This window comes from Primulina huaijiensis, chromosome 11 (genome assembly GCF_012295235.1).
Source record: "Primulina huaijiensis isolate GDHJ02 chromosome 11, ASM1229523v2, whole genome shotgun sequence".
In the NCBI taxonomy this organism is placed as follows: Eukaryota; Viridiplantae; Streptophyta; class Magnoliopsida; order Lamiales; family Gesneriaceae; genus Primulina; species Primulina huaijiensis.
Genome location: NC_133316.1, coordinates 24,701,511 through 24,719,596, shown reverse-complemented (window position 1 = coordinate 24,719,596; position 18,086 = coordinate 24,701,511). Strand labels below are relative to the sequence as shown.

Genomic DNA, 18,086 nt, shown 5'->3' with positions numbered 1-18,086 from the left:
ATATATGTTGATTTGAGTGAGAAGTGTTACTTTTTATGTCAAAAATATATATTTTGTCTGCTATGTTATAAAATAAAAAATATTGTATAATATGTGCTTATTTGAATAAAAAATAGATCGAGTCGACCCATCTTACGTTTTTATATCAGTGATATCGTTGTAAATGATACCTACTCTAAAATTAAATACGAGATTGTACATTTCTCTACGTTTTTTTATTTTGAATCAAAATTTCACTTAACATTTTGGTCTTTTTTTATTTTTAAAATTTTGTATGTTGTCAGGAAATTAAGTTTTTAAAATTCTAAGTATCTTGATCGGTATTAATCATCTTTCCTCTCGAGTTCTCTTTTGAAAACCAACCAAAATTTGGATGATCGGTCTCATGAATTAAGTTCCATGATATATGTTTATATTTTGTTGGTGCACTACGTCATAAAAAGTAATATTTAGGTTATGTTTGGATGAGATTGAATTATATTCCACCAAATATTTTATTGCATTTTACGTATTATTATTTATCCAACGTCAATTGAATACAAAATTGTAATATTATTTTTCATATCTTTATTTATAGTATTTATTGAAAATGGAAAAAAAAAAAAAAAAAAAAAAAAAAAAACCAAGCAAACATGTTACCCTTTATTCAATGCTATTTCGCATTATTAACCGTTTCCAATCGGACCATTAAAATAGTTCATCATCACATGATATAGTATCTTATTTTCTTGCAGATATCATCGTAGTATTCATGCCAGAGTCGACACTCACACCATTAATATAGGACTTGTCACCAGATGAATCCCGTCACTCCAACTGTACCAACCGTATGAATAGATAAACTCGGTGGCGTTGGTTCCCGCCGTGACCTTGATAGTGAAGGTCTGCTTTTCACCAAGGCTACTGAATTTTAGAGTTTGTGGGCTGATTTCAACCTCGTAACCTGGAGGGGGGTCCAGTGTCACCGAATACAAAGAGTTTTTCATGCCTACATTTGTGACACTTCTGGTGACAGATAAAGATCCGGTCAGACCGTTTATCGATAGTGATGGGTAGTTTAAATTGCTTGGAGAAGGTACATCATCGGGACAGGTGAAAGATGGATCGAATATGTTGCTTCTATTGTTGCAGAGGAAGAGGAGATAATCGGTGTAGGAAGCATCGTAGACAAGTCCAGGATCTGCAGCTTTTGATGGCTGGATGTGGCCTGCCCCATAGTCGAATGGAGTCGCTGGATTTCCAAGTGGATCTGTTATTTGGTTGCCTGCGTTGTTGGTTAGTTTTGCTGCAAAAAGTCGAAGAAGTGGGAAGCAAAAGCGTCATGTTAGTATATATGTAGAAATTTTCGTGAAATGTTTTAACCTAGTGTTGAGATTCTTGATTCATTACCAGTTGTCATGAGCGCGGATCTTATTGCAGCACTGCTCCAATCAGGATGTATGGCTTTAAGAAGTGCAGCAGCTGCTGAAACATGAGGGCAAGACATGGATGTTCCAGAATCTATTTGGAACTTAACTACTCGATTATCAGAAGGCACGTTTAGAGGAGAAGCTGCTTCGGTCCAAGCTGCCAATATATTCAGTCCTGGAGCTGTAATATCAGGCTGCAATATAGCACAATCCAGTAAAGAAAAATACGATCAGCAGAATGTATTACAGAGTCGTTAATTAGAATGCATATGTTATTTTTTTTAGAAGAATGTTTTAGCACCTTAAGGATATTGGGTTCGATCAAGTTAGGGCCTCTAGAACTGAAAGGGGCCATGAATGGTGCTGGTACAGTGCCGATTAAAGTCCTGGTTGGAATCAACGTTGCAGATGGCGCTTGATCAGTCTCGGTGTAATTGAAAAGCCCATAAGTTTCATTTGAAAGGATTACGGTTCCTGGAATTAAATAAGGTCTGCCCACGACTCCTATTCCATCGTAAAAATTTCCAAGGACGGTTGCTATGCCACCCGCCCTCTGAACTTCTAATGCTTCTAAAGTATCTCCGCTCCAACAAAAAACTGCTTTTCCGTGTACAAGCGATGGCGAAAGTGTACCATTACCGCAAAGTCTGTGCAACCATAGACAAAATTTTTTACAACGCATAAATTTTTAGTTGAATATATANGAGTGCTGAAGGGAAGAGTGATCAGTCCGAAGTCCAAACCCGGTGGTTGTATTGGTTGTTGAGCCTGGAATCTCGACGTCTCCTGCATAAACGAGTGGATAGGTCCCCTTTTGAAATGGAGTAATTGATTGCCCCTGATGTAATAAGGAGTTTTGTGTATGGATCAAATCCAATGCAAAAATAACCGTACAAACGCTTTCATTATAGCTTGTAGTCAATTACTACCTCCAAAACCACATTGTTTCCAAGCACGACAGGCGAGGAAAAGACTCGATCGATGCTACTCGCCCCAACGGTGATGATCCATGGCGCTACATTCGTCACTGTAGACGCAGCAGGACCATTGTTTCCAGCGCTGCAAACTACCACAATGTCCCGTTTCGCCGCATGTAATGCTCCTATAGCAATGCCATCTTCATAGTATGGCACGGCTCTGGACCTACCAAGGGACGCACTGATCACTTGTACCCCATCCGCGATTGCGTCGTCGAACGCAGCTAGAATGTCATCGTCTAGGCAGGTGTTGCCCTCTGCGGGGATTTGGTGGGAGACCAGCCAACAGACTTTATAGACGGCCAAGCGCACTAGTGGGGCTCCCCCGGAAGCAGTTCCGTTGCCAACCCCACCGATTGCGGCGGCATTGTCCACTCTACGTCCACCTATGGTCGATGCTGTATGAGTTCCGTGGCCATATATGTCCCTGGGTGATTGTAAGTCTGTTGTCGGGTCCAGGGAACCATATATTGCCTCGTAACCCTTCAAGTAGTAGCGAGCTCCGATTAATTTTCTGCTTGAAACAATTATCATTAGGTACATTTCACATGAGAAAAATTACGAAGAAATTCGTTTGGCTTTATTTTATCACCTATTACAAGTAGATGAATTGAAGGCAACACCCTCCTCACAAGTCCCATTCCAGGTTGCTGGAACAGGATCCATTCCTTCGTCGCTGAAACTAGCCGACTCCGGCCATACGCCTACAATGTCACATACACAAATATTCTTTTTTACATTTATTTTATAGTAGTGCGGTGTCCTTTTCGAAGCGATTCATCCTTTCCAAATTTAGTTCAAATTTAAATATTTTTAACTACACAGGCTAAAATAAAATTATTTCATGTTAAATTTTCCAATAAATTTTAGGGAAAATTATTTTTTGTTGACAAATTTGTAATTAGATTAAAATAGTCGAAAACCAAAAATTAATATATCAAAACCAAACTTTAAATATTTAATCGATCAAAAAGCTCAAAATTAAACAAATAAGTTGAAAAACAATATTTTTTGCCAAATTTTATTTTTTCCATTGACTTTACAACTTCGATCAATTAATTTCTTTTTTGCTTTTAAATAATTGACACGTAGATACAATATTAAACACCAACAAATTCTTGGAAAAAAAGGTATTTTTTTCTTATATGTTTTTCATTTTGCTATTTTAGTCGTATATAGTTGCTACTTTGTGATTTTAGTTATCTATGCTATCAAATTTAAATATTAGTCTTGTAGCTTACAATTTTTGATAATTTTAATATTTTTCATCCTCCTGAAAAATTGACTAAAATTGTCAAAATAATTAAAGGTAGTGGATTAAAACTGAATTCTAACGATATACAGGACTTACGTGGGACAAACATAATTGTTTTTTTATTATTAAAAAATACAATTTTCCCCAGATTTTAGGCGCGCATAACATACGAAACTGCATCTATACAGTACGAAATTACTACAACAATTGAGGGAATATATATGTCGAATTTTACCGCTATCCAGTACCCCAACAATGACATCCTTTCCATAACCAGCTCTACTTAGAAATTGTTCTCCATTGACTCGTGTAGGATCCCAATTTGCTTCGAGCAAGTTAATGAAATCCCATGATCTTGTCGTGTGAAGCCTATTATTTCTGGGGTGACTACGAAACACCGAAATTACCCCATCCATATCTGCTCAAGTACCAAAAACAAACCCCAGCCACACCACAAATGAGTGTATATATNGTCAGCATCATTATATTAGAAATATAGAAATGAAATTAAGCTATTACGAACCGACCCGATAACATGCCGCCTTCTTCCGGAGATAGCAAGGCTGAGAAACCATTTATAACGTTCTTGTAGCTGTAAATTATACATTTTTTCGCTTCTTCTTTCGAACCCTTTACGGCGTGCAAGTACGAATGATGAATGTCTTCGATTTCTTGAAAAGTTTTGGTGCCGCTATGCTCTCCAAGGTACACTATATAGACCTGGAAATTGGAAATCTATGAGAATATTAAATAAAACTCAAAAAAGAAAGTTAGATAAATTATAAAAACCTGTCGTTCAGCACAGGAAATGCATGAGACATGCAAAACTAAAACGGAGAAAAGAACGAACAGATAATTATTCGTTTTCATCCCAAACTTCTATAAATTATACTGTATATTCTCGTACGTCCTTAATAATGCTGATTTGTTCGTACTGATCATCATCGACCTCTTGAAGTTTATATAGAAGCAGTAGTGGCAGATGATCTCTCCCCCGGTTAATTTTGTGGGTCATGTTTCAATATTAATGATGGTGCCAATATTTTAAATTATTTAGGCTTGATTATATTAGCAAGTGGGAGACGAAGATTAAGAATGAAGACCATTTCTTCTGAAGCANCAATTTTTCGAGTATTTTAAATTTTAATTCTTTCCGCGTATTTGTCAATATTTTTTATTACACAATATGATTTCAATAAATAGTGTTGAAATACTATAATTATTACAAGAAAACAAGGGTTTATGAACGAAAGTTTTGAGACTAAAATGTGATTTCCATAAATATAATTGGATCTGAAATTGAGTTTTATAAGAAACTATTGAGAGAATAAAATATATAGCTTAATTTAGAAATAAATATATATATGAAGGGAAAGCACTATCATTTATTTATAAAAACATATTGATATTTAATAAGTATATTGATCAAGTGATCAAATATATTGTCAACCATAAGATACAGTATTTTATACGAATTTTTTTATCTTTGACTTTCTTGTCCAATGAAATTAAATCATTTAGGAATTTAAACTTCCGCTTATTTACTTAAAAAATTGGTAAGTAAGAAAGAAAGAAATTTATGCGTCTAAAACCCTATTTTTAAAAACATTTTTTTAAATGAAAATTCACTATTTATGACTTTCACTAGTTAATCAACCGATCTGATGTCGAAACAGACATCAAAATATGCATATTGTTATATTTAACAAAAATAGAATAGCGGAATTTTTTCATTTAATGAATTTAATTTGTAGACCAAGACTTAGCCTAAATTTTAATTAATAGTGAAAATGAATACTAATATCATTTATTAAAATGTCTTTCCTTTCTTAGTCAACAATGATATACAAATACGATTATGCGTTTTTTTAATAATAAATACTTTTAATATTGACTGTATGTTTCCATATATTTAATTGACTGAAAGTGAAGTAGTTTTTTTTTCCCAGAAATAATATTCTCAAACACCAATTGCATGCATTTTTCATGCCCATTGCCATTTGTGCATCATTACCATGCCTTTGATTAGTCTAAAACTTACGTTGTAGGCTACAAAGAATGTCATTATTTACAAAGTCTCGCCTCTCTAAGTCGACCTTTGAAACATTAATTGTTCGAACTGTTTTCTTGTAAAAAACAATTAGCACGTTTGAACTAATATAAATCTGAATAATGGTTCAAAAAAATTAATAATCGGTTACTTTTAAACTGTGAAAGTACTGTAAATAAACATCTAATTTTGTGAACGAATTTAAGCTACATAATTCTATATTGTCACATTGTAATTTTAGTAAGTTATTTTTGCTTTTCTAGCAATTTTGATCCATTGTTGAAGTGGAGATATATATATATATATGAAAAAAATTATAATTGTTCTTTATTTAAAAATATAACTTCCTCGTGGTATTGTTCATATGGTATACGGTTGCCATAGTGAATTTTTTTAGTGGGAACTGATCTTAATAATAAATAATATTATTTATTTAAATGAAAGAACTTTTTATTATTATTGTTTAATGAGTATCTTATCAAATTAAAAAGTCATGCCAAGAAAGATCGAGTTTATCTATATACACTTGGGTATAGTTTGATATACGAGATAAGAGAGGAATTGATAAATAATCCTCCTTATCCCACGTTTGGTACCTTTTTAGAAAGCACATGATAATATCATTGGCTTGTGATAAATAGTTTTATACAAGGATAATGTATCTCTTTTATGACATGTGATAATTTTAATCTAATGATAAAAAACACCAAAAATGACTTAATTGTCCTCAATATATAAAAATCTTAAACCATATCGTTCTCTCGTTTCACCTCCCCATCAAACAAATATTTTTATTTTATTTTTATATATTATATAATATGATAATTATATAAATGAACTCGAGATAATTATATAAATGATTTTTATAAATCTCAATAAAATTATTAGTATCACTCGATTAATCTTAAAAATTGATATTTGACTTGACTCACAAAATCAAGGGCTCAATTATCATATTATATAATATATAAAATTAGGTAAAAATAAATAAATCATGCAAGCACTGTCGGCGCATAAACAGATAAGAAATATGAACTTAAGCAACAACTTTAAAATTATAAAATTTATTATGATAAGGTTAATTTTATCATTACAATCTAATATAAAAATTTAATCACTCTTATTAAAATCATACCAAACATTAAATATAATATCATACATCTTACATATCCTTAACTTATCCTTATATTATTGAGTTGGTCTCATGTGAGACTGTCTCACGGATCTTAATCTGTGAGACGGGTCAATCCTACCCATATTCACAATAAAAAATAATACTCTTAGCATAAAAAGTAATACTTTTTCATGGATGACCCAAATAAGAGATCCGTCTCACAAATACGTCCCGTGAGACCGTCTCACACAAGTTTTTGCCAATATTATATATCACATGTTTATCATATCATGTGTATCAAACTATGCTTTCATATATAATAATACATATACACTATTAAATAGAAAATAATGCCCCTAACAATTTTATTTTTTAAAAAGTAATGGATAGAAGCATCCCACTTACCGATAGGACGCATAAGTTTTTCCTAAATTGTTCCTTCTTGATGAATGTAAAATGTAAATTATACACGATTACTCAACTGGCATTTTTAAGAAATTAATTATATCAGTATATATATTTTGTGGTTAGTGTCTTGATAGGCGTACATTTTGCCGACATGTGCGTTGTTACACAAAGACTCCTAATGAAAAATGATTAAATTGCCAAAAAAATAAAATATACAAGAATATGATTGAAATTTGATAATATAGAATACCAAAAACGTAAACAGAAAAATATATATAGAATTAAAAATACAGTTTTATCTCTAGGCTTTATTTATTTTCGCCATTACTATACTTGAAAAACATATTCCGTAGTCCAAGACGTGATTCCCTTTGTTATTTGATGCATCTTGCAGTTCAAAGCACATTCACACCTTTGGCCTTCGCATTTTGTTAACGAGTAGGTAATTTATAGGTAATACATAATAATTATAGAAAATCGAAACTAGCGATGTATAGATAAAACACGATTATTAAGTTTTTGTTTTTATTTTGTTTTATATATTTGATTTGAAATTGAGAGCTTTTTGTTTAATAATGTATTTTATGATAGAGATTAGAATGCCTGATTTCCTATTATGTCACGTCCCTACATAATTCAAGTTTTAGAGTTTTTATTGAACTTTTATAATGATGCACACCTATTTCGTACGTACAAAACACATGCATTTACAAATACAGATGTAAAATCAAAATGTTACTCAATTAATTTGGAAAATTGGCAGTTAAAATCAGAATTAAATTTACCTTGATGAAAGTCTGAATATTTGACGAGTAATTCCTGGTTCAATACCCGAAAACAAACAAACAAACAAACAAAAAAACGCCACCCCCAACTTATCCTAAGTTGTGATGGATAAATTAAATCATATAAAAATGTATCTACTTGTTTATCCCCTTACTGGCTTACTCCATAATCCTAATTTCGGGAAAGAAGGGACACCGGAATAAAAGCATACATGGTTAGAAATGGGGAGGAACTAGGCTCGGGCCCATAGCGAGCTAAAAAGTCTAGTTTATTTTTATTTTTCAAAAATAATTTTTTGTTCTCTAAAATAAAATATTGTATATTTAAAAACGTTTTTCTCAACCATCTTCTCTTAGCATACTTGATAAAATCATGGTTATATAAAATTTAAGATTTTTCGAACAAACTCTGTTACTATCATTGCATATTATCCAAAATATATTAAATTTATTCTGTTACAAATATGATTTGATGTGTGTTAATTACATAAAACATAATTGACAAAATAAATTATTCTCCCAACATCTGCAATTTCTTTGGCTGAAATACGATCGAGGAACCCTATCAAAGGGGTATATATTTAATATTTCCGAAGGTGGGTTAATTACTGCCCGAGATATTTATACAACCGTGATGGCGGCTTCTCCGCCGCTTATTCTGTTAACTTCTCTGCTTCTGTTGTCTAGTACGCAGTCTCATTCCTTATTCTTCTCCAATTACCGCATCCTCGTATCCCTCTCCCATTCCCTCGCTTCCCGCGTAGCTACCCTCAGAGATGCTCGCGGAGACGTTCTTGGCGCGGCGCGGGCCAGGAATCTGGCTCGGATAATCGAGCGTGGGATGGGCCTTGGATTCTACAAGCTTGTTTTCAATGTGGGATGGGATTTTCTAAAGAATTTCGCTTGGAGTGATACAATGTCATTTGGAACCCTAGCCGCCGTTCTGCCGGATCTGAAGGAGTTGTTAGCGGCTGTAGGCGACTTTAATCGCATCAACTCGGACGCGGGGAGGGTGGCCTGGATAGGTCGAAATTACGGGAATGTCCTACGGGTTTCTAAGTCGCTCTTCGCACGACTGCTGAAAGTTTTTGGTCAATCCGTATGTCTTTCTGCTTTACTTGTTCCTTTACTCTTACCAATTTCAGTATTTTTTTAATGTTTAAATTAACTATTTGGGGCTTTTGTTTTGTCGGCCGTGCAATTGCATTTGGGACTTTTGTAAAATGAAATCTATCGTGGACGGGCACTTAAAAAATCTTGTTCCGTATATTTCCTGTCATGTATATGCTTACGCGAATATATTTTCAAAACTGATGTATGGTCTGTAGTTCACAATGCCTATTTACCTTTATTTTCATTTTCATATATCACAATTTGTTGGTTAATTTCTGGTTATTTGGCCATGTTTTTACCTCTTGGTTTTGGTTTTAAAAACTTTTCTATGGTGATAATCGTTGGTTAATGGTGTAATGCTGGTGAAATGACAGGGGTCGACACGTGAATTGTTGGAGGCGCTGCAGAATGAAGTTTTGGAGGGTGATTTGCTAAAGGACTGCCTTGAATTGGGTGCTAATGACCTCCAGGGTTTGATTCAAGTTTTCAAGGACATTGTTAGTCAATATGCTTATGCCTCAACGAAGACTGAGCTGTGAGCTAGACATTTTATTGCGTGGAGAAGAATTAATCAATACGAGGAAAAGCAGTTTTGTGTTATTACTTCTTTGCCAACTGATTGTGGTGATGAAAGTTAACTCATACGTGGAGGGCGCGCCTTTTCAAACACGTGATGAGTTCACATTTTGGACCATCAATTTTGTCGCCTCGTAGATGTTTCTCTGGTGGAAATAAATTTATTTAGCACTAGAATTTTCCATTTCCCTTCACCCCATTGCCTCGGGGACTACAGGATGAGTACCCTGTTCCTGCTAAGTTCTTGAGCTATATTGCTGATGTAACATCTGCACGGGACATAACCTTATTATGTTTATGTGAATGGTGTCACGATGATTGTACATGAAATTTCTTTGTTCTAACTGAAATTACTCTATTCAAAGTTTGTTTCTTTTTCCCCCTTGGAGTGAGTGCTTTCGGTGCACAATTTTATTTTATGGAGTATTTACTTCTTTCAAGGATGAAGGTATTGAATGACATCTTCTTTTCATTTGTTTTGCGCATATCTTCATGAATCATGATAGATATTTATTATGTCCCTTGTGACGTCGATATTTAGTCTTCCTAAGATTTTCTCTAACAATTAACACGACAATTAAGAGAAATATTTGTACATGGCCAGATGAATTTCCTGCAGGTTGATTGAGGATTGTTGGAATGAGAATCCAGAAGCAAATTTTCCCCCAATGGAGGCCGTATATAACAACTTGGGTTACAGAAGGCGATGGAAGGTTTCTATAATCCTTTTCTTACTACTAGAAGCCATGGTCGTCTTCATGCCAGCCTAATGCATTGATATTATTATCTTTACAGGTTGGACCATTGAAATGCTTTCAGAAGAGGATAATAGCTTTGATCATTCCTCTCGATCTGATGGAAGCATTTAGACTTTCGGCTACCTTATTTTTCATTACATTGCTGATGTGATATATATATTCTTCTTTTGTTTCGTTTCTTTTTTGGTATGGTATTTTTTCGAAAGCAGCTGAAAATGAAAGGTGATGGATAATCCTACACCTGACTTACTCTGGTGTTTTAATGAAACTGTAATTGTATTGTGATATAATAATGTTGTCGGCCATTTCCAAACTATTCCGCCTTTACATGTTCTGAGTGCTCGATTTTTTTTTTATTTTTATTTAAAAAAAAACATTAGTTGTGTCTAAATCCCATTTTCTGGTGATATTTTGAGTAAATTGTTCAGTAAATGGTTATTAAACAACAAATGGGAATAATTGTCCTTTTTAATATATGTAAACTAGGAGGTGCTCCTGAACTTTGATTGTATTCCGACCTAAATTCATGATTTAATATTTTTTGATTTTTTTCTTGGTTTACTTGAGATTTTATCATATTGTCTATAATTTCAATGGAAAAGGTATTATTTTGAATTTTATGATGTATTTGCCTATAAACAAAGCATATATTCAAACATAAAATATTTTTATAAATTAAAATTATTATAATTGTAATTAATTAAGTAAAATGTAATTAATTAATTATTTTTTAAAATTCCTCTATTAAAGTGTATTAAATAGAGAAGATGAGTTATGTCTCATATTTTAGTTTGATTTACGTTGAACTTTGTATAACTAAACTAAAATTTTAACTTATTTTTTTTTTAATAAAGTCCATGAAATGAAGTATTTTTATTCCATTATCGATTTCAAATAATTTTCCATGCAATTTACCATTATTCAAGGTGGGGAAATTTGTAAAATAATACTATCAACTATTTTTTTAAAAAAGGAAATGACAAGTTATGTATATATGGCATACCTAGATACATACTGAATACGTGAGCAGCAAATAATGGCTAAATAATTAAATTAATAGAATTAAACTGTTTGATGTGAACTGCATGCCTCCCATTTAATTATAATTCCAGAATAATAACAATTGACCATCTCCATTGATTCTTGTTAACTATGGTAAATGACATATTCGCCACTACATTCATAAATTCCTCAAAACATACGAAAACAGTTGCAGAACAAAACACAACATCAAAATCACATGTAATAATCGTACTAATGATCAAACTTTGGTTATTTCTAGGATTGAGCTAAGCGACTGATGTCGTAGGGATATGCATCGGATGCCTTAGCAGCACGATATGATCGCCTACCGACGACAATATTTGCGGCTTCCGTTGGATGAAATGCGTCCCAGAACAGATACTCGTTTCGGTTTCGGCATGCGGGTTGAAACGGGAGACATGTTATTTGTCCATTGTTCCTCCCCACACCGCAGCATCCAGCATTCGTCACCCTAAACCCTGAGATGGGAAAACAGAGTATATTAGCCTCTGATCATGATGTGCTACATTTGGACATGCACGCATACGATTGGTACACAATGTTGCAGGATTGCAAATTATGATATTCTTACCGAATGATGCAGGACTGCTAATCAAATCTTGAAAAATTCCGTAGGCGTCGATGTAGATAAACCTAGCATCCCTTGTATTCTGGTTAAGGTTACCAACCAGTCCCTTGAGTTTATTGTTAAATATTTGGTTTGCACTGTTGATTCTTTGCACGCATGTGGTTCCATCGGGGCTGTTTTGTGCCAATGCATTTGGGCTGCACCCGATTTGGCCTATTCCGATCAAAGCAAACTTCCTAGCTCCAAAGTTATACAAAGTCTGCACAAAAAATAGAATTAAAATTAGGATCAAGAATCATCCAAAAATAAATAACAAGATTCAAGTTAATAAAATTAAGAGAGTTCAAATTTGAGGCATTAGTAGGATTACCGTTAATTGCTGGGAATACTGTTGAATGAGAACGTCGGCATATTGTTGAGGCGTGTACTGGCGGCTGGTAGAGTAATAATTAGGCATGAAATAGTTGTTAAGGTAGTCATTACTGCCTACTCCAATGGAGAAAATGCACTTGCTCAGATAATTTGCAGCAGTGTTTTCGTCACCGAGTATGCTCACAATCTGCGAAACTGTGTTCTTGTAGTTGTTTACTTGTCCCGAAAAATCGATTCGGGCACCCTGTTTAACAAGAAATTTGCCGTTGGTTATTTGTACTACTGTTGTGAATTATGCGCCTTTATCCTCGATGTGTTAAAGACATACCAATTGCTGGCCGGTTTCCCGTCTGATTCCGGCAGCAGCAGATGCAAAGTTTACTCCCCGGAGTAATTGCTGGCCACGGGCGGTGGCGTATGGCGGGATGTAATCATCAAAGCCTAGTAGCTCAGCTGTAGTAAATGTCCAACGATGATAAAACATTATAAGAATGATATGCAGAAATAATTCACACAGATCAAGTGTGCCATAATCAAATAATCCCGTCAAATTCTTGATAATTACTATGAAAAAGGGAGAAAAATAGCTTACCAATGACATCAACGGTGGTTTTACCATTGGAAAACCTTCCAGTTGGGCCCGCAGGAAAATCAATTCCGTATGGCAGATAATTAGCTCTGGCCAGTGACTGAATATTATTGTTGTTACCATTGTCCACTAAGGAATCACCGAATATAAAGTAACACGGGACCTGAGGATCCGCCGCAGCCATATTTACGGCAAAAACGGCTACGAACGTGATAACCACCAGCATCCATCTCTGAATCCCACCACCCATCTTTGTATGTATTGCGAGATATATATATGTGTAATATGGACGAATGATTATGTAGTAAGTAAGAATGTAAGAGAAGAAAGTTTCTGAGGATGCATGAATGAAGATTCATAGCAGCACTTTTATAGTATTGGGAATGGGGGACATGCAAGATTTTCAGTGGGGTTTGACTTTTTTGAAAGGTTTGGAGTTGACAGAAATGTGGTTGGAAAGAAGCATTGCATTGATTTCACGCGGAACGGTGGTCAATGGTAACGTCGATTCTTTACTAAATAGTATTTCATATTTATGCTATCCTATTATTTATAATATTATGATCTTACATGCACTCTAATTAACGACGTTACAAAGAAATCCATTTTGAACTATGCTTTAAGGAAACTATGAAATAATGATACCGACTCTCAAAACAAGAAGATGTATTTGCATCTTAAATTGCATGCATATTGAAATTACGAACGTTAGGATACTATATAATATTGTTCCTACTCCGGTATCTATCGGTTTAAGCTACGCTTTGAATTGATTTGAATTAAAATTTATTCTCTCAAATAAATATACAACTTGTAATTAATTCGATAAATAATGCTTGTACATTAGTAGAAACTTATTATTAGTATGTATGTTAGGTAGCAAAGCGACTGGTCAATTTAATGCCAAGGACTAAGTCGTGGGTGGTAACGTGCTGTGTTTTTACTAATGTTTATATATAAGTGTGAGCTATTAATTCCCCATCACTTCTTCACATGGCAAGAGTATAAAATGTCAACTCGATTAAATTACTTCAATCTATAAGACACCAAAAAATCACGGATAATATTTGTAATAATAATACAGTAAACGGAACTAGGCTCTCATTGTATTGACTAATAGTTGCATATAGGAAGGATAAAGGCTTTGAAGCTTTTCTTTTGTTTCAATAAATGAGGCAGTTGGACAAAGAATACTTCAAAAAGGTTCACGAGTGAGTCCCTGAGGATGCGAAGTATCCATCACCGGCACCGGCAAATTTCAACGCTAGCTCTCCTGTACCTCAAGCTTATTCATTACGTTTTGGCAATTCTAGGTTTCAATTCTAGATTAAGAAGAAATTTCATGTCGTGACACCATTACATAAACATATAATAACTTTGTGTCTCGTGCAGATGTTATATCAGCAATTAGCAGGAACAGGATGCTCATTTTGTAGTCCCCGCATTCTGAAATGAAATGGGGTGAAGGGAAATGGAAAATTCTAGTCGGACGCTTTCGCTACAAAAATTTATCCTCCACCAGAGAAATATCTGTGAGCCAGCAAAATTGATCATCCAAAATCTGACCCTATCATGTGTTTGAAAAGGTGCACCCACATAAAAGTTAACTTTCTTCACCCCAATCAGTTGGCAAAGAAGTGATAGCACAACATTGCTTTTCCTCGTATTGAAATCACCCTCCATAACTTCTTTCTGCAGCACCTCAAGGCCACACGATAGTAAACCGAACTTGATGTTTCAGCCCAATTATATGGCCCATATCATATCCAAGCCGGGACTTTAAACAGCTGTTCAATATATGCTGAGATTTCAAACCTGAGCAATCCAGCAGGCAGCAACATATAAAACCCTCACGAGTCCTAGCAAACCTTTTCATCAGCATAAACACGCCAATCACGGCTATTGAATGTTTGAATCTAGGTAAAACTAGAGTCCCTTCTCCCCTTCGTTTTGAATTATGGTCAAGTAAATTTTTACACTCTTTGTTTACAGTTTTGGATATGGCTGCTTATCATATTCTTGCTGCCATTTTTTGGGCTTTTTTTTAAATTTTTTTTGCTGAATAATTGGTTATAGGCGAGGGACAAGAAGTGTGGAAGAGCTGTGTGGTCGTGACCATAAACAGGAAGCAAATAATGTTTGATTGTGGCATGCATTTGGGATACCTTGACCACTGACGATATCCAGACTTCTCTTTAAATTCAGATTATGGTGATTTCAATGGTTCACTCGCATGCATTATTATTCACACACTTCCACTTGGATAACATCGGAGCCCTCCCATATTTTATTGAAGTTCTTGGGTACAATGGCCCCATTTACATGACGGAACATATATCTTGCTTTTATGTGCTTCATAGAAGTTTCGCGAGTGTGTCCTACGAATTTGTGTATCCAAATGAATGTTTTGAATGCATTTTTTGACAACAGTAGTTTTCATCTCTAAATTTCTCTTTTATTTCACACTTTTTTTCATTACAACACGGTGGAGGGGGTTTGCTGACATAAAGGTTTAAACCCCGGCCTCTCCCACAACGGGAAGATGATTATGTAACTCCAATCACAATGGTGGTGGCCTTTATCTCACACCTTTTGGGTTTGCACTCATAGAATATGCATGGAAGCCATATAAAGGAAAAAACATATAAAACAATAAAATTCCAGCATAAAAGATGTTATTTGAGAAATGGGGCTCACGTAAATAAAATTTCAGAATATTGATATCCCACTATCGAATGTTTACAATTAAGTCGTTGGGAATTAGTTATAAATAGAGCTAAATTCATTCTGTTATTGTATCCCAAAATCAAAAGCTTTTTAGCTTTAATAAAAAGAGAGTGCATAGAAAAAAGAGTATATTTTTTTCTTGAGTACGAGAATTCTCTTGTGTGAGTTAGAGAAATTATTTTCTCGGTATACTCGGGTTGGGAGTATGAGAAATATTGAGTGTATTGGTGTATACACTTGTTGTAATAGTTCTTCCAGTTATAAAAGTTGCAGTGCTCCGTGACGTAGCATATATTGGGTGAACCACGTAAATCTTTGTGTTCTTGTTGGTTATTTTATTCCGCAATTTTTTGGGTATTATATTATCATCGTGGTCGGCATTGCTTGGGTGTAATTCCCCAACAGAAGAGACAATGAAAAAGGACACTGAACCGGTCCTGGAAATTTCTAAATAAAAACAATTAGGCACAAATTAAGAGAATAGCAGAAGACTCACAAAATGTTTTTCACCATGTTTATCCAATAGTTCGATCACGTCATGTTTCTTATAATGTATGGCATCTGCAATAGGCTGTTTAAGTAAGATCATGTTTAGATTTAAGCAAATCTTATTATTACTATAAATGAGCACATTCAGGATTTCAAATTCAATAGACGTTTCGAAAGAATTGAACTTCAGCTATACATCAAGCTTTAATATATTTATTAGTTTTTGTTATAAATACATTTAAAATTCAACGAGTTATATTCGAGCCAAAGTTACAGCATTTGCTTAATGAAGGAACGATTATTAAGTTTGAACCAAACTAATTGAGCTTCATTTCAAAACTTAAGACGAGCTGAGCCCAATTCTTTTCTAAAAAATAAAAATAAAAATAAAAATCGAGCAACCTAACAAAAAAATCTATCTCGACCTCAAATATAAAAAATGACAGGTATTCAGCAGTTAGTTTGCAGCCCTTCATATATCTTTCTAAACCAAAATCCGAAAATAAAACCCATAAGTACGAACAAAGAGATTTCGAAGATCACTGAAAATACAAGTGTAGGTCTGTAGGTGTCCCCGGCTAGTTCATGAGTACGATGTCTACCAGGCGGATTCAGAGACCCAAAGAATCGGAGATGAAGTGGGAAAGACTTTTAAGAATTACGCTAGAAATTTGTCGAAATGGTTTAAGACTTGGCTACGAGCCGGTCGGGGTCGAACCTGTTGGGTCTGGAAATTATCGACCATTGACTGGCCTGGCATGTTCGTGGCTGGTTATGGTTCTAGTCTGGTTAACCGTTGGTTTCCCATCCAGTTTGATCTTTTTTTAATGTCTGTCAAAGCATTTAAAGAAGGAATTTTTTTTAAAAAAATTAATTTTTTTCAAAAAAATTCCTTCTTTAAATGCTTTGACAGACATGTGAAGTGTGAAATTAAGGACGATAATTTAAGAGAGATGTTTTTTATTTTATAGACTTGTAATATCTTTTTTTCCATTAAAATTTTGATTTGAGACAATGAATATTATTTTTTAATACTTATGTATTGTTTCACATTGAAAATTTAGTGAAAGAGAAAGGATTGAAAGTTTATAAAATAAGAAGTCGAACCATTAAATTCTCAAAATAATTTCAATACAAAGGCAATGTTTACGCAGCGGTCACTTCATATTTATTTTTATTTTTTAAAAAATATAATACGACCCATCGGATTAGACCCGTTGAACTAACCAATCGGCTCATTGAACACGGGCCAACACCGATCAGGATCAGATCCGACCCTTGGCCAGATCTAATTATTTTATGACATGGCTGATTTATTGTTTTTTATCTTTAAAATATATAATTAAAACATAGTTATCATCTATCGTACTAAAAAAATTAAATCATCATAATCATCGAAAACTTAATTATTTAGTATTATATTAAACTATAGGCGTCTATTTAAAAATTTTTATAATCTTTCTAAATACTGTTACGTGTTCTCATGAAAAGTTATATAAAATTATTTTTTGTGGTTGTTTGTAATTATTGTTTGGATAGTTTAATTTTATTTTAAAATGACATAAATATACTATATATGTTTGTAATTTATATGGATAATATGGGAAATACTAAATTTTGGATTATACTTGTAAGTACATGGGGTAATTGGATAGCATCCCATAACATAAAATTTAAGGTTTAAATTTTTTTGTGTAAGAACTTGTTTGCATCTAGAAAGGATTGTTGAAACACTATATCTAATCTCTCTTCTTTTTTATTTTTTTTATGACGTGTAAATCATACTCTTCGGTGTGTATTGAAAAAACTCTCGAACTTATGTAATGGACTGCAAACTATGTTAGCAATATAA

At 33.9% G+C, this 18,086-nt stretch overlaps 3 protein-coding genes and 1 long non-coding RNA gene across 4 annotated transcripts; 2 read left to right on the top strand and 2 right to left on the bottom strand.

The window, feature by feature from the left end:
• Nucleotides 1–620: 620 nt before the first annotated feature.
• LOC140987470 (subtilisin-like protease SBT5.6) lies at nt 621–4,644 on the bottom strand. Its single transcript, XM_073455987.1, has 9 exons — nt 4,431–4,644; nt 4,169–4,361; nt 3,877–4,059; nt 2,979–3,090; nt 2,339–2,900; nt 2,153–2,247; nt 1,711–2,056; nt 1,390–1,603; nt 621–1,285 (listed from the first exon to the last, which is right to left on the bottom strand). The coding sequence occupies exons 1-9, from the start codon at nt 4,509–4,511 to the stop codon at nt 768–770; spliced, it is 2,304 nt and encodes a 767-aa protein (XP_073312088.1). The 5' UTR covers nt 4,512–4,644; the 3' UTR covers nt 621–767.
• A 3,889-nt stretch (nt 4,645–8,533) lies between these two features.
• LOC140987147 (uncharacterized) lies at nt 8,534–10,067 on the top strand. The gene is made up of 2 exons (XM_073455552.1): nt 8,534–9,097; nt 9,486–10,067. The coding sequence occupies exons 1-2, from the start codon at nt 8,633–8,635 to the stop codon at nt 9,648–9,650; spliced, it is 630 nt and encodes a 209-aa protein (XP_073311653.1). The 5' UTR covers nt 8,534–8,632; the 3' UTR covers nt 9,651–10,067.
• A 1,514-nt stretch (nt 10,068–11,581) lies between these two features.
• LOC140987328 (GDSL esterase/lipase At5g45670-like) lies at nt 11,582–13,366 on the bottom strand. Its single transcript, XM_073455788.1, has 5 exons — nt 13,022–13,366; nt 12,758–12,882; nt 12,428–12,673; nt 12,061–12,316; nt 11,582–11,947 (listed from the first exon to the last, which is right to left on the bottom strand). The coding sequence occupies exons 1-5, from the start codon at nt 13,266–13,268 to the stop codon at nt 11,724–11,726; spliced, it is 1,098 nt and encodes a 365-aa protein (XP_073311889.1). The 5' UTR covers nt 13,269–13,366; the 3' UTR covers nt 11,582–11,723.
• A 790-nt stretch (nt 13,367–14,156) lies between these two features.
• LOC140988921 (uncharacterized) lies at nt 14,157–16,717 on the top strand. Its single transcript, XR_012177393.1, has 3 exons — nt 14,157–14,331; nt 14,411–15,692; nt 16,156–16,717. It is a non-coding gene; the product is annotated as an uncharacterized lncRNA (long non-coding RNA).
• Nucleotides 16,718–18,086: the final 1,369 nt, after the last annotated feature.

Coding starts and splice junctions, on each gene's coding strand:
- LOC140987147 (XM_073455552.1), top strand. CDS start 8,633: ATGGCGGCTTCTCCGCCGCTTATTCTGTTAACTTCTCTGCTTCTGTTG. Junction 9,098..9,485: donor TGAAAGTTTTTGGTCAATCC/GTATGTCTTTCT, acceptor GTGAAATGACAG/GGGTCGACACGTGAATTGTT.
- LOC140987328 (XM_073455788.1), bottom strand. CDS start 13,268: ATGGGTGGTGGGATTCAGAGATGGATGCTGGTGGTTATCACGTTCGTA. Junction 12,883..13,021: donor AACCACCGTTGATGTCATTG/GTAAGCTATTTT, acceptor CATTTACTACAG/CTGAGCTACTAGGCTTTGAT. Junction 12,674..12,757: donor GGGAAACCGGCCAGCAATTG/GTATGTCTTTAA, acceptor CTTGTTAAACAG/GGTGCCCGAATCGATTTTTC.
- LOC140987470 (XM_073455987.1), bottom strand. CDS start 4,511: ATGAAAACGAATAATTATCTGTTCGTTCTTTTCTCCGTTTTAGTTTTG. Junction 2,901..2,978: donor AATTCATCTACTTGTAATAG/GTGATAAAATAA, acceptor TGTTTCAAGCAG/AAAATTAATCGGAGCTCGCT. Junction 1,286..1,389: donor ATCCGCGCTCATGACAACTG/GTAATGAATCAA, acceptor GACTTTTTGCAG/CAAAACTAACCAACAACGCA.